The sequence below is a fragment of the Salmo salar genome, chromosome ssa09 (genome assembly GCF_905237065.1).
Source record: "Salmo salar chromosome ssa09, Ssal_v3.1, whole genome shotgun sequence".
NCBI classification, from domain to species: Eukaryota; Metazoa; Chordata; class Actinopteri; order Salmoniformes; family Salmonidae; genus Salmo; species Salmo salar.
The window spans coordinates 110537233-110553712 of record NC_059450.1 but is presented as its reverse complement, the minus strand read 5'-3'; the positions used below and the strand labels follow the sequence as shown (position 1 = coordinate 110553712).

General features: G+C 43.0%; 1 protein-coding gene across 1 annotated transcript in view; it reads right to left on the bottom strand.

Annotated features, from left to right (window-relative positions):
* Nucleotides 1-1631: 1631 nt before the first annotated feature.
* The window catches only part of LOC106612413 (sodium/potassium-transporting ATPase subunit beta-3), a 64953-nt gene continuing 50104 nt past the window's right edge, over nucleotides 1632-16480 (bottom strand). The window contains exons 2-7 of the mRNA XM_014213517.2: nucleotides 16245-16373; nucleotides 7666-7764; nucleotides 6894-7081; nucleotides 4582-4632; nucleotides 2695-2781; nucleotides 1632-2430 (exon numbers count right to left, since the gene is read on the bottom strand). Coding sequence (XP_014068992.1) covers nucleotides 2263-2430; nucleotides 2695-2781; nucleotides 4582-4632; nucleotides 6894-7081; nucleotides 7666-7764; nucleotides 16245-16373 — 722 coding nt within the window. The 3' untranslated portion in view covers nucleotides 1632-2262. The remainder of the gene's footprint in view (nucleotides 2431-2694; nucleotides 2782-4581; nucleotides 4633-6893; nucleotides 7082-7665; nucleotides 7765-16244; nucleotides 16374-16480) is intronic.

The window sequence follows — 16480 nt, the reverse complement described above, 5'->3', positions numbered from 1 at the left end:
AATGAATTTGGCTAATGTGTATGTAAACTTCCAACTTCAACTGTATGTGTTGACTGAATATAAGCAAGTTATGTCTGCTAAATAATCAAGTTGATGGCACAGTCATATAGCCTCGGCACCTACATAAAGCTGAGTGACTCACTCATTCATGGCTTTGGATCAAAATAAATTAGTACCAACATTCTTTCTGATGAAATGTTTTGGTTATCCTGACCTATACACCATGCACAGTATTATCCATGTACAGTATTATAATAGCCCATCATGGGCTATTAGCAGGACAATATACGCTTACCAACACCTCTTTGTATTTTGATACTTTGTGCAAGGCAATTGATCAGAATGAAAAACTTTGTGGCTGGGGCCTCCCGAGTTGCTACAGATGCTGGTTCGATACCTGTACCTTTTGGTTTTTCTCCCTCTAAAAACAGAAATAAATAATTATAAATAACAAACTGGCTTTATTTACAAATTTGTGGGAATGTCTCACCCCATGTTCAAGAATGGCCTTTTTCCTCGCTTACTCTAGGTTAAATTAAACAAAATCATCTCCAAAATATCGTTATTTTTTAATCAAAGAGATTATTATTATTATTAATTCATTTAGAATTATATAAAAGCCCCTTAGATATTCTCACATATCAGATTTTCCCTAACGAAAAATGTCCCTTAGATTAATTAAGAATCCTCCAATACTCTTATGCTCTTAGTACTGTAGCCTACTCCCGACCGCCACATCGTACAGTGTCATATTTTCCGTTCCATCCTAATGGAAATCCCGAGGGTTTCGCTTTTAGTTTTTCTTGGAATAGAAACACAATCATATTAATCAAATTAATTATGCTATATTTCTTAAAATCAATCCCATATACTATGTTCTTACAAAAAGGTTTTAAATTCTCTAGTAATGCCAATATTGAAGACTATCAAATGCTTCTCAAAGATGCCCTCTGGTGGTCAAACTAGCTCTAACTAGCATTAATGGTAAAAATGGCTGACAATTAAATAACGTGCCATAGAATTCTGGAGCAGCCCGCAAGGTGTGTTGCAGTATGACGCAACTTTTAAAGGAGGAACCACTGTAGTTTGTCTAAGGGCATAACGGGATTTCTTATAAGCGTCCGGATTAGTGTCCCACTCCTTGAAAGCAGCAGCTCTAGCCTTTAGCTCGATGCGAATGTTGCCTGTAATCCATGCTCCTTAATGCCATTGGATGAATCCCGGAACATATTCCAGTCTGTGCTAGCAAAACAGTCCTGTAGCGTAGCATCCGCGTCATCTGACCACTTCCGTATAGAGCGAGTCACTGGTACTCCTGCTTTAGTTTTTGCTTGTAAGCAGGAATCAGGAGGATATAATTATGGTCATGTTTCAATGGGTCAATAGACCTTCATCAGGGTTGTTTCCACAGAACCACCATGTGAGGGCAGCATGTCAACACAATACTACAGAGCATTCAAATCCTGGGCTCAGATTTAAAGTTGCATTGTTGACAAGGGCTGTACCATGTGTGATCTCTGCAAATGTCAGGGCAATTGCCATTAAAAGGCGTATTGCCAAAAGTGCAGTACACTTGTCCTTTAATTTATCCCAGCCATGGCACTAAAAGTAAATGGACACAAACTGAGATATATCTTTAAAATCATCTTTATTTAAAATGTGTTCTCATACCGACCATAAGGCATCTGTACAAAGCACAGTTCCCATAGGGGAGTAAAAACCTCTTCCCTTAGATGTTGGACAGGTAGGTTGAATTATAAGCAGATATATTTTGGGGCATTTTTCATCCTTCATGTTTTCTCTTAATCAATAATCTTAAATTACAGCTATTCATCTATTTCTTAGTTTGATTTCTTACAGCGTTCAGACATAGTGAACTAAAGACAAACAGTGTTTATAGCCATCAAGTATGTACATACAGAAACAACACATCACACACAGCAGACTGCACAGCACTACGGGATACCACATCAACTCAATGCTCCAAATACAGCTATATACAGGTCCCTACTATGGCACGATGTCGCTACATTACCACTAACTTTAGTGGAGGTGGGGGTGAGAGGTGTGTGTGTATTTGTGTGTGTTTCAGGGGGGGTTCATGTTGTTAGTTTATAAGGAGCACACAACCCTGCTACCGTAGCTTCCCCTGATCCACCGGATGGAGGGAGGGAAGTGGATGGAGGAAGAGGTGGAGGTGGGTGAGGGCATTGATTATACTCAAAGACGGCATTGTGCAACGCTGGTGGTTTTCCTGAACCACTACTCGACCACTTTGACCCTGAACGTGACGCGCCCAAGGAACTTGTCACGGTCGTCACTGTTCCGCAGGTCGGAGCCCTCGATCTTACACTCCACGGTCAGCTCATTGTTGTAGTCCTCCTTGGTCAGCAGAAGCTTGACCGCGACCAGGGGCTGAACGTAGGTTGACTGGCAAACACACAGGGAGAGATGGAGATAGACCACTGTTAATTCATATGTGCGCACATCCACACACATAACAGTCGTTATCATGACAATACACTGGCATTAATGTAGTCTCAGGTGAATATAGTCCATTTCCTAGCATTCTCTTCTCGCCAGACTGCCTTGACAATGGTAACATTAACTACTTGTAATTAAATAAAATTATTCTGCATTCAATCTCATGAACAGTTTCCTTCTCAATATAAATATGTAGCGTAATGTACTTACATGTAGATTTTTCCCGTAATAAGGGAAGTACATCTTATCGAACCTCCCCTCGGATGGGAAGTACTGCATCTGCAGGGGGCTTTCTCTCTGTGGGAGGAAGAGGAAGAGGAGGAGGAGGATGAAGAGGAAGGAGGGGGTGAGGAAGAGGAGGAGGAGGAGGAGGAGGAAGCGGTGTGAGATCACAGAACTATACATATGAATGCACTTGAAACAAACGACTCTCAGAACAACAATCTGACTAACTATGCAAACAACGACATACAACAACCCTGTAGTGTACAAACAGACACACACACACACACACTGTAGATTTACACATGTGCACACGGCATGGACCACACGACATAGTGTAAACCACCACACACTCTCGTAGTACACAACAGTTACCACACAAGCGCACGCACGCATAATATAGCTACCACCACTCACACATACCCGTACAAACACGCGCACGCACACACATACAATCTGCCACCAGATGGTTCTCTATGGTTATCAGACTGGTCTACGGTGGAGAGGAGAAATTCAAATGAATTTAGAGAGAACGAGAGGAGGACAGATGGGAGTTAAAACACCAGTGAAGTATTTAAAAGAGCCTCAATCTTTTGCTGAAAAGCAGAGTACAGCATCAGTGTTTCTCTGTACACCTTTAAACATTTGCAAACAGGTCACAAAGTTCAGAGTTGACAGTCTCGGTGAGGGAGGGATGAAACCCAGATCACGCACGCTGAGAGAGAGAAGTTGTTAGAATGTCAGAGCCAGGGCTCCCGAGTGGTGCAGTGGTCTAAGGCTCTGCATCAGAGTGCTAGCTGTGCCGCTAGAGATCCTGGTTCGAGTTTAGGCTCTGTCGCAGCCGACCGGGAAACCCATGGGGCTGCGCACAATTGGCCCAGCATCGTCCTGGTTAGGGGATCGTTTAGCCGGCAGGGATGTCCTTGTCCCATTGCGCTCTAGCGACTCCTGTGGCGGGCCCGTGTGCATACACACTGACATGGTCGCCAGATGTATGTTTTTTCCTCCAACACATTGGTGTGGCTGGCTTCCGGGTTAAGTGGGCATTGTGTCAAGAAGCAGTGTGGCTTGGTTGGGTTGTGTTTCGGAGTACGCACGGCTCTCGACCTTTGTCTCTCCTGAGTCCGTACGGGACTCGCAGCGAGGAGACCAGACTGTAACTACCAAATGGATACCACGAAATTGTGGAGAAAAAGGGGTAAAAGTAATGTCAGAGCCAGACAAAAACCAGGGAAACATTGTTAGTGGGAGCCATGGTGCAGCGGAGCAGGGTACTAAAATCAATGGAATTAACCTTTTCAGCTTACCATACAGATATATACCACCAACTGCAGATATATACAGTCAGTGACAATAATTACTAAAAAGATCAATGCTTTAATATTGACTATTCCTCAGTCTATATTGTCTCTGTGGTGATTAGGTACTGTATATAGGGGTTAGAGTATAAAGCTCAACAATATGAACGCCATGAATGCTGTTTAAAGCAGCAGAGGTCAAAGCGCCACATCACAGAGTTGGACAGAAGCAGCGCAGAAAGGTAATGGAAAGGCTAGGGCTAGGACCATGGGGAAACATAGGGGGCTATGACCCAAATTCTTACCCACCAGTGAACTGCTGGCCCTACAGGCAGCGTGGAGAGAAATCAAATACAGACACGTGTGTGAAAACACAGACTGAAACATACATGTGCATATCTACATAATGCACACACACACACACACACACACACACACACACACACACACACACACACACACACACACACACACACACACACACACACACACACACACACACACAAAACCTATCTCTAAAAGTCCTAGCACACAAGACACCTGGAACACACACACAATTAACTGTTTGTTTGCTTACCTTAGCTGTGCAGTTAATGTAGGGGTCCCCGCGCGGTTTCAGTCCAATGATCTGCAGGAGTGAGAAGAATACATTAAAATACTATTATAGCAACCTTTCTTTACATGTGTTTCATACCCATTCCACAAGCTTGTTTACATGTAAAAATGATCAAGACACCAGATTTCAGAATGGTCTCAAAAATGGAAGCACTGATTTGAGATAAAATATGTTAAGAAGTAGCTCAGTTAGTGACACAATGAGGTAATTTGATTTGAGCTGGCCAGTCAGTAGATGGGGCACATGTGTGCTGCCTGCTTACTGAAGGGCCAGGGATTTTGACTGTCATAAACATAGCGTTCTCGGAGATGCCTAAGAATCTTCTTAATTGCCCCTGATCGGATTCATTAACCTGTTGGGGGTAGGGGGCAGTATTTACACGGCCGGATAAAAAACATACCCGATTTAATCTGGTTATTACTACTGCCCAGAAACTAGAATATGCATATAATTATTGGCTTTGGATAGAAAACACCCTAAAGTTTCTAAAACTGTTTGAATGGTGTCTGTGAGTATAACAGAACTCATATGGCAGGCAAAAACCTGAGAAGATTCCTTACAGGAAGTGGCCTGTCTGACCATTCCTTGAGCTTCTTGCCTCTGTTTATTGAAGACTGAGGATCTTTGCTGTAACGTGACACTTCCTACGGCTCCCATAGGCTCTCAGAAGGCGGGAAAAAGCTGAATGATATCGAGGCAGCCCCAGGCTGAAACACATTTGCGCTTTTGGCAAGTGGCCGATCGGAGGACAATGGGCTTAGGCGCATGCACGAGTCGACCCCATGCTTTATTTTCTTTCGTCTTTTTACCTAAACGCAGATTCCCGGTCGGAATATTATCGCTTTTTTACGAGAAAAATGGCATAAAAATTGATTTTAAACAGCGGTTGACATGCTTCGAAGTACGGTAATGGAATATTTAGAATTTTTTTGTCACGAAATGCGTCGTGCTCGTCACCCTTCTTTACCATTCGGATAGTGTCTTGAACGCACGAACAAAACGCCGCTGTTTGGATATAACTATGGATTATTTTGAACCAAACCAACATTTGTTATTGAAGTAGAAGTCCTGGGAGTGCATTCTGACGAAGAACACCAAAGGTAATAACATTTTTCTTATAGTAAATCTGACTTTGGTGAGTGCTAAAGTTGCTGGGTGTCTAAATAGCTAGCCCTGTGATGTCTACTGAGAATATTGCAAAATGTGCTTTCACTGAAAAGCTATTTTAAAATCGGACATATCGAGTGCATAGAGGAGTTCTGTATCTATAATTCTTAAAATAATTGTTATGCTTTTTGTGAACGTTTATCGTGAGTAATTTAGTACATTTTTTGTAAATTCACCGGAAGTTTGCGGGGGGTATGCTAGTTCTGAACGTCACATGCTAATGTAAAAAGCTGGTTTTTGATATAAATATGAACTTGATTGAACAAAACATGCATGTATTGTATAACATAATGTCCTTGGTGTGTCATCTGATGAAGATCATCAAAGGTTAGTGCTGCATTTAGCTGTGGTTTGGATTTATGTGACATTATATGCTAGCTTGAAAAATGGGTGTCTGATTATTTCTGGCTGGGTACTCTGCTGACATAATCTAATGTTTTGCTTTCGTTGTAAAGCCTTTTTGAAATCGGACAGTGTGGTTAGATTAACGAGAGTCTTGTCTTTAAAATGGTGGAAAATAGTCATATGTTTGAGAAATTGAAGTAATAGCATTTCTAAGGTATTTGAATAACGCGCCACAGGATTCCACTGGCTGTTACGTAGGTGGGACGATTTCGTCCCGCCGACCCTAGAGAGGTTAAGTTGGATTTAACTGAATACCAATCAGGCTACACAGAGGCTAATCAATTCACTCTGACCTCAATCCCTGCAAACAGAGATGCTGACACAGAATGCCTTGTCGACACAGAGGATATTCCAAATAGTGATTAAAAAACAAGTGCAGTGGAAAGGACAGAGAATATGCACTTTTCAATATGAATTTGAACAAACTCTACTTCTGCATGAAGACAGAGAGAGGATACACTGAAAAGCTGTCCAAAGGCAATGGATCGAAGATAGGGAGGTACTCGTGTAGGGGAGGTAGTTCAGTGAACCACGCTTGTGTGATGAGTGACCTTGCCTGAGACCTGAAGACTTGTGTTACCTCCCAGAGCTAATAGCTTTAAGGTTTAAGCTCCAGTCTATATGCTTTAGCTCAGTGGGCTAACGCTGTCTAATGCATTTTCAGAAGAGCAGAACTGACAATCTCCAGTCGGGGCACTCACCCTGTTCATCTTGACAAGGACGCAGGGTTTCCCCTCGGTGTAGCCAAATGTGGTGTCAGACAGGCCGGAGCACTGCCGGAGCAGACTGCGCTTGAACTGACACACCTTCTTCTCCTCCTGATCATCCTGCTCATAGTACTCTCCCACCATACACAGCTCGTTCTTCTCCTGCACAGTGTCGTTGTATTCTGAGGGAACCCAACATAGGGCACAGACTCAAGTTCCACTGTATTTGACAGCCTGCTATTTACCTGGTACAGACAGTATTCACCTAAATATTACATGTCAAAATTATAGCTAATAATTATTTCACAGTAACACATTCATTACTTGTTTGTTTGTTTGGGATACATATTACATAATCAGTTAGCCAGTTTTGTATGTAAAACGTAGTTAGTATGCATACGCTAGTGGAGGCTGCTGAGGGTAGGATGGCTCATAATAATGGCTGGAACGGAGCGAATGGAATGGCATCAAGCCATGTGTTATTCCACTCCAGGCATTACCACGAGTCCATCCTCCCCAATTGAGGGGCCACCAAACTCCTGTGGCATACGCATATAGTGCCACTGCCAAGGATTACAGTGCACTTTCAAGTCAGGTAGAATACTCCTTAGTCATGTTTACAAAGTGTAATCAACTGTAACTACTCAAACTCAAATTTCCTTTACCATGGTGGCCCAACACTAATACTGTATTTGTCCATTGGAGTCAAATGTACACATTCTTTAGAAAAAAATGAATGGGACTGAAAGAGGGATCTATCACTCACGCTGAAGGAAGTTCTCCAGATGCTGGACATACTGGCTGTACTGCTTAGTCTCGGTGCGGTTGAAGACGATGTCCAAGGACCGGGGCCTGATCACCAAACCTGAGGACAGGTAGGGTGAAACATGTCACGTCAACTGTCTGCACCTACTAATGTCATGGAGATGGTCCAGACAACCTCGCTCACGTGACGAGTATCCTTGAATTAGACCTGAAGATTTGTGTTAGATCCCCGAGCGAATGCCTGGGCTTTAGCTCAGCAGGCTAACTCAATTCTGGTGGCACGCAAATGACCCCAATTCAAATCCTGCTTGTCACATTAATTAATGCTATTCATATAGCAAATGACAGACATAATATTATTTTTATCAAAATCTTATACTTACAATAAGCCACATGTATTGCTTATGCTGCCTGACATTGGTCGAAGGGGTTGCGGGGAGAGTTGTTAAAAAAAAAGTTTCATTAGCTAAGTTTTCAAAATCGCCAATGTTATTAACACTCGCCAGGTGGCAAAGAGGGTCAGCAGGTGACTGACCGTCAAGACAGAGGTTGCACTACTTTATGACCAGAGGCCTTTGGGCCCTAGTCAAAAGTATGGCGCTATGTAGGGAATAGGGTGCCATTTGGGACTCAACCAGGCCGTCTGCAAACGGCGAGGCAGCGGAGGCCATATTATCAGGACGCTGTGATGGAATTTCACTCGTGGCTGATTCAGATGAGTACGTCTTAGTTGTGACCTCAAGGTGTCAACAGCCAGGACCCTTTAGAAGACAGTGCGTGGGGTGCTAGATGACATAATGGAAGGACTCCAAAAGAGGGGACAAAGGGAGGGGACATAGAGTGAGAGAAGAGGATAAAGGATGAGAGAAGACTGTGGGTGGAATAAATTGTCAAGAGAGGAGTGTGTGTGTGTGTGTGTGTGTGTGTGTGTGTGTGTGTGTGTGTGTGTGTGTGTGTGTGTGTGTGTGTGTGTGTGTGTGTGTGTGTGTGTGTGTGTGTGTGTGTGTGTGTGTGTGTGTGTGAGAAAGAGAGAGAGAAGCTTGCTATACTATAACTGCATTCAGAAGATTTGCATTTTAGCTGCAACTCTGCAGGTTCTGCTACACAGCCTTAGAAACTTATACAAGAGCAGGAAGAGTTATACAAGAGCAGGAAGAGTTATAAGACAGAATCCCATTCGAGAAGTTTGGCTGCGAATGGGAGAGGGCATAAATGCGCAGTATGGTTCAATTGGTAGACCATGATGCTTGCAATGGCAATATCATGGGTTTGATTCCTGCTGGGGCCACCCTTACAAAAATGCATGACTGAGTCTCTTTGGAGAAAAGCATCTGCTAAATGGCATATATTATTATTATAATATACAGTATTAGGACTTGTAGGCCTAAAGGAGGGGAGTTAGTTTCATGATGGCCTCTCTGTCAGAGCCATGGAGATGGAGAGAGGCTGTGGGGACAGAACAGATGGGTGCTATACTGGTAGACCAGCGGGAGGATACCTGCACAGCCTGGGAGACAGACTCTCTAACTCCTACACACATGCACACACACAACTCTGCTCCATAATTCACAGGATCATATTTCTAACTCTTTTCTTTTTTTTGTTACACTGGCACAGTATTTTAATTTTTAATTTCTAAAATGCCAACAGCAGTCAGTGTTTGACTGATCTGTTAATTCCCTGATTTCTTGCGTGTTTTGGCAGAGCAGTCAACTCCTCTGAAAAAGAAATGAATGGCGCTGGGCTCCTAACCTATTGTGCCATTGTGTGTGTTTTTTTGCGTTATTTCTAACTTATTTTGCACATAATGTTTCTGCCACCATCTCTTATGACAAAAAAGAGATTCTGGATATCAGAACAGCGATTACTCACCTCGTACTGGACAAAGATTTTTCTTTAACGAGTCAGAAGGATTTACTTCAGACACCCAACAAGGCCCAAATCCCCATCATTCGCATGAGAAAGAGACAGAGATATCGGGGACATAGGTCGGGGTGCCTTGTAAGGATCCGACGGCGAGTGGGTAATCTGCCTCTACCATCAGTCCTATTAGCCAATGTATAATCATTGGATAAAAAATAGACGAGCTACGATTTAGAATATCCTACCAACGGGACATTAAAAACTGTAATATCTTATGTTTCACCAAATTGTGGCTGAACGACAACATGGATAACATACAGCAGGCGGGGTTTATGCTGCATCGGCAAGATAGAACAGCTGCCTCCGGTAAGACTAGGGGTGCGGTCTGCGTATATTTGTAAACAACAGCTGGTGCACGAATTCTAATATTAAGGAAGTCTTGAGGATTTGCTCGCCTGAGGTAGAGTATCTCATGATAAGCTGTAGACAACACTATTTACAGTGCCTTGCGAAAGTATTCGGCCCCCTTGAACTTTTCGACCTTTTGCCACATTTCAGGCTTCAAACATAAACATATAAAACTGTAATATTTGGTGAAGAATCAACAACAAGTGGGACACAATTATGAAGTGGAACGAAATTTATTGGATATTTCAAACTTTTTTAACAAATAAAAAACTGAAAAATTGGCCGTGCAAAATTATTCAGCCCCTTTACTTTCAGTGCAGCAAACTCTCCAGAAGTTCAGTGAGGAGCTCTGAATGATCCAATGTTGACCTAAATGACTAATGATGATAAATAGAATCCACCTGTGTGTAATCAAGTCTCCGTATAAATGTACCTGCTCTGTGATAGTCTCAGAGGTCCGTTTAAAGCGCAGAGAGCATCATGAAGAACAAGGAACACACCAGGCAGGTCCGAGATACTGTTGTGGAGAAGTTTAAAGCCAGATTTGGATACAAAAAGATTTCCCAAGCTTTAAACATCCCAAGGAGTACTGTGCAAGCGATAATATTGAAACGGAAGGAGTATCAGACCACTGCAAATCTACGAAGACCCGGCCGTCCCTCTAAACTTTCAGCTCATACAAGGAGAAGACTGATCAGAGATGCAGCCAAGAGGCCCATGATCACTCTGGATGAACTGCAGAGATCTACAGCTGAGGTGGGAGACTCTGTCCATAGGACAACAATCAGTCGTATACTGCACAAATCTGGCCTTTATGGAAGAGTGGCAAGAAGAAAGCCATTTCTTAAAGATATCCAAAAAAAGTGTTGTTTAACCTCTCTGGGCTAGGCGGGAGGAATTCGTCCCACCTACGTAACAGCCACTTGAAGCCTGTGGCGCGATTTTCAAAACCTTAAAAATCCTATTACTTCAATTTCTCAAACATATGACTATTTTACAGCTATTTAAAGACAATACTCTCATTAATCTAACCACACTGTCCGATTTCAAAAAGGCTTTACAACGAAAGCAAAACATTAGATTATGTCAGCAGAGTACCAAGCCAGAAATAATCAGACACCCATTTTTCAAGCTAGCATATAATGTCACAAAAACCCAGAAGACAGCTAAATGCAGCACTAACCTTTGATGATCTTCATCAGATGACAACCCTAGGACATTATGTTATACATTACATGCATGTTTTGTTCAATCAAGTTCATATTTATATCAAAAAACAGCTTTTTACATTAGCATGTGACGTTCAGAACTAGCATATAAAGAAATTTAACCCACAGAATATTTTTCATCTTTTTATTCTTTGTTAAGAAGTATTTTACTACACTGAGGTGTAAATTTTTTTGTATTTTTTTTGTATTTTATTTTTTATGAAATTCCCGGGGAATTCCGGGGAATTCGCTAACATTTTACTAAATTACTCACAATAAACGTTCACAAAAAGCATAACAATTATTTTAAGAATTATAGATACAGACCTCCTCTATGCACTCGATATGTCCGATTTTAAAATAGCTTTTTGGTGAAAGCACATTTTGCAATATTCTAAGTACATAGCCCAGCCATCACGGGCTAGCTATTTAGACACCCGGCAAGTTTAGCACTCACCATAATCATATTTACTATTATAAAAGTTTGATTACCTTTTGTTGTCTTCATCAGAATGCACTCCCAGGACTGCTACTTCAATAACAAATGTTGGTTTGGTCCAAAATAATCCATCGTTATATCCGAATAGCGGCATTTTGTTTGTGCGTTCCAGACACTATCCGAAATGGTAAAGAAGGGTCGTGCGCATGGCGCAAAAGGTGTTTCAGCCTGGGGCTGGGATGACGACATTCAGGTTTTTCCCGGGCTCTGAGCGCCTATGGACGACGTAGGAAGTGTCACGTTAGAGCAGAGATCCTTAGTAAAAGATAGAGATGGAAAAGAAGTTCAAGAAATGGTCAGACAGGCCACTTCCTGTAAAGGAATCTCTCAGGTTTAGACCTGCCATTTGAGTTCTGTTATACTCACAGACACCATTCAAACAGTTTTAGAAACTTTAGGGTGTTTTCTATCCATATGTAATACGTATATGCATATTCTAGTTACTGGGTAGGAGTGGTAACCAGATTAAATCGGGTATGTTTTTTATCCAGCCGTGTCAATACTCCCCCCTAGCCCTAACAGGTTAAAGTTTGCCACTAGCCACCTGCTGGAGACACACCCAAACATGTGAGAAGGTGCTCTGGTCAAGAAACCACAATCAACTTTTTGGCAACAATGCAAAACGTTATGTTTGGCGTAAAAGCTACACAGCTCATCACCCCCACAACACACCATCCCCACTGTTGCCAAACATTTGGTGTTGGCAGCATCATCGCACTTCTTGCCCTGCTTTTCTCTCAGCAGGGGCAGTGGAAGATGGTTAAAATTGATGGGAAGATGGATGGAGCCAAATACAGGACCATTCTGGAAGAAAACCTGATGGAGTCTGCAAAAGACCTGAGACTGGGACGGAGATTTGTCTTCCAACAAGACAATGATCCAAAACATAAAGCAAAATCTACAATGGAATGGTTCACAAATAAACATATCCAGGTGTTAGAATGGCCAAGTCAAAGTCCAGACCTGAATCCAATCGAGAATCTGTGGAAAGAACTGAAACTGCTGTTCACAAACGCTCTCCATCCAACCTCACTGAGCTCGAGCTGTTTTGCAAGGAGGAATGGGCAAAAATGTCAGTCTCTCGATGTGCAAAACTGATAGAGACATACCCCAAGCGACTTACAGCTGTAATCGCAGCAAAAGGTGGCGCTACAAAGTATTAACTTAAGGGGGCTGAATAATTTTGCACGCCCAATTTTTCCGTTTTTTATTTGTTAAAAAAGTTTGAAATATCCAATAAATTTCGTTCCACTTCATGATTGTGTCCCACTTGTTGTTGATTCTTCACAAATAATTACAGTTTTATATCTTTATGTTTGAAGCCTGAAATGTGGCAAAAGGTTGAAAAGTTCAAGGGGGCCGAATACTTTTGCAAGGCATTGTACCAAGAGAGTTTTCATCTATATTTTTAGTAGAGATCTATTTACCACCACAAATCGATGCTGGCATTAAGACTGCACTCAATGAGTTCTATAAGGCCATAAGAAAACAGGAAAATGCTCATCCAGAGGCAGCGCTCCTAGTGGCCGGGGACTTTAATGCAGGGAAACTTAAATCTGTTTTATATAATTTCAACCAGCATGTTAAATGTGCAACCAGAGGAAGAAAAAAAAACTTGACACCACCTTTACTCCACACACAGAGACACGTACAAAGCTCTCCTTCGCCCTCCATTTGGCAAATCTGACCATAATTATATCCTCCTGATTCCTGCTTACAAACAAAAACTAAAGCAGGAAGCACCAGCGACTCTGTCAATAAAAAAGTGGTCAGATGACGCAGATGCTAAGCTTCAGGACTGTTTTGCTAGCACAGACTGGAATATGTTCCAGGATTCTTCTGATGGCATTGAGGAGTACACCACATCAGTCACCGGCTTCATCAATAAGTGCATCAATGACATCGTCCCCACAGTGACCGTACGTACATACCCCAAAAAGAAGTCATGGATTACAGGCAACATCTGCACTGAGCTAAAGGGTAGAGCTGCCCCTTAAAAGACGCTTATAAGAAATCCCACTATGCCCTCCGATGAACCATCAAACAGCCAAAGCGTCAATACAGGACTAAGATTAAATCTTACTACACCGGCTCCGATGCTCGATGGATGTGGCAGGGCTTACAAACTATTACAGACTACAAAGGGAAGCACAGCCGAGAGCTGCCCAGTGACAATAGCCTACCAGACGAGCTAAATTACATGCTCGCTTCGAGGCAAGCAACACTGAAACATGCATGAGAGCATCAGCTGTTCTGGATGACTGTGTGATCACGCTCTCCATGTGAGTAAGACCTCCATGTGATTAAGATCACGCCGATGGGAGTAAGACCTTTAAATAGGTCATCATTCACAAGGCCGCAGGACAAGATGGATTACCAGGACGTATACTCTGAGCATGTGCTGACCAACTGGCAAGTGTCTTCATTGACATTTTCAACCTGTCCCTGACTGAGTCTGTAATACCAACATGTTTCAAGCAGACCACCATAGTCCCTGTGCCCAAGAACACTAAGGTAACCTGTCTAAATGACTACCGACCTGTAGCACTCACGTCTGTAGCCATGAAGCGCTTTGAAAGGCTGGTCATGGCTCACATCAATACCATTATCCCAGAAACCCTAGAACCACTCCAATTTGCATACCGCCCCAACAGATCCCCAGATGATGCATTCTCTATTGCACTCTACACACTGTCCTTTCCCACCTGGACAAAAGGAACACCTACGTGAGAATGCTATTCATTGACTGCAAGTCAACATTCAACACCATAGTGCCCTCAAAGCTAATCACTAAGCTAAGGATCCTGGGACTAAACACCTCCCTCTGCAACTGGATACAACACACCTGCCACGCTGATCCTCAACACTGTGGCCCCTCAGGGGTGCGTGCTCAGTCCCCTCCTGTACTCCCTGTTCACCCATGACTACATTGCCAGGCATGACTCCAACACCATCATTAAGTTTGCCGACGACACAACAGTGGTAGGCCTGATCACCGTCAATGATGAGACAGCCTATAGGGAGAAGGTCAGAGACCTGGCCATGTGGTGCCAGGATAACAACCTCTCCCTCAACGTGATCAAGACAAAGGAGATGATTGTGGACTACAGGAAAAGGAGGACCGAGCATGCCCCCGTTCTCATCGACGGGCTGCAGTGGAGCAGGTTGAGAGCTTCAAGTTCCTTGGTGTCCACATCACCAACAAACTAACATGGTCCAAGCACACTAAGACAGTTGTGAAGAGGGCACGACAAAGCCTATTCACCCTCAGGAGACTGAAAAGTTTTGGCATTGGTCCTCAGATCCTCAAAAAGTTCTACAGCTGCACCATTGAGAGCATCCTGACTGGTTGCATCACTGCCTGGTATGTCAACTGCTCTGCCTCCAACCGCAAGGCACTACAGAGAGTAGTGCGTATGTAACCGATGTGAAATGGCTAGTTAGTTAGCGGTGGTGCGCGCTAATAGCGTTTCAATCGGGTGACGTCACTCGTTCTGAGACCTGAAGTAGTTGTTCCCCTTGCTTTGCAAGGGCTGCGGCGTTTGTGGCGCGATGTGTAACGATGCTTCGTGGGTGTCAGTTGTTGATGTGTGCAGAGGGTCCCTGGTCCAAGCCCAAGTTGGGGTGAGGAGAGGGACGGAAGCTATACTGTTACACGTACAGCCCAGTTCATCACTGTAGCTAAGCTTGCTGCCATCCAGGACCTCTATACAAGGTGGTGTCAGAGGAAGGCCCAAAAAATTGTCAAAGACTCCAACCACCCTAGTCATAGACTGTTCTCTCTGCTACCGCATGGCAAGCGGTACCAGAGCGCCAAGTCTAGGTCCAAAATGCTTCTTAACTGCTTCTACCCCCAAGCCATAATACTCGTGAACAGCTAATCAAACGGCTACCCAGACTATTTGCATTGTCCAACTCCCTCTTTTACGCTGCTGTTACTCTCTGTTTATTATCTATGCATAGGCACTTTAACTCTACCTACATGTCCATATTACCTCAATTACCTTGACTATCCTGTGCCCCCGCACATTGACTCTGAACTGGTACCCCCTGTATATAGCCTCGCAACTATTATTTTACTGCTGCTCTTTAATTATTTGTTATTTTTATTTGATTTTTTACTCATCTATTTTTTACTTAACACTTATTTTTCTTAAAACTGCATTGTTGGTTAAGTACTTGTAAGTAAGCATTTCACTGTAAGGTCTACACCTGTTGTATTTGGCGCATGTGACAAATACAATTTGATTTGATTTGTCAAGCCAGTAAAGGCTTCAGTGGGACATGGCAGCAGAGTCCGAGACACTGTGCATGCCAGGCGCAAGCAGAGACAGCTCTGGTGTTAGTGAGTGAGCATGCTCCCATTCTGCAAGAAAAGAAAGCGACGCAGTCCGTGAGAGATAATGACATGTTTGAGAAAGAGTGGACATATTCATGTTTTATGTGTGTGTGTGAAGCGAGAGAGAGAAAGAAAGGAAGATTGAGAGAGAGAGAAAGAAAAAGAGCATGAGAGAGAGAAAGAGTAAGTGAATGGTTGAATTTCAATATGAGCACTATTCTGTTTAGGTTGAGTGTCTGTTTTGCTGCAGCGTAATAAGTCACCTGGACTGGCCACTCGGTCGCGGTACGTAGGAATGTTGTCGTCCAGTGTCTGTAGCATGACCCACATGGTGAGCGTGAACATCCCTGCCAGGAACCCATAGAAGACCAGGTAGAAAAGAAATATCAGGGCTGAGGAGAGAGAGAGAGAGAGAAAAAGAGTGAATAATTACTCTCTGTTAATCACACAATCTTGGCTCAACAGATCAAAATTATTCTTCCCATCAGTGTAAGTCATG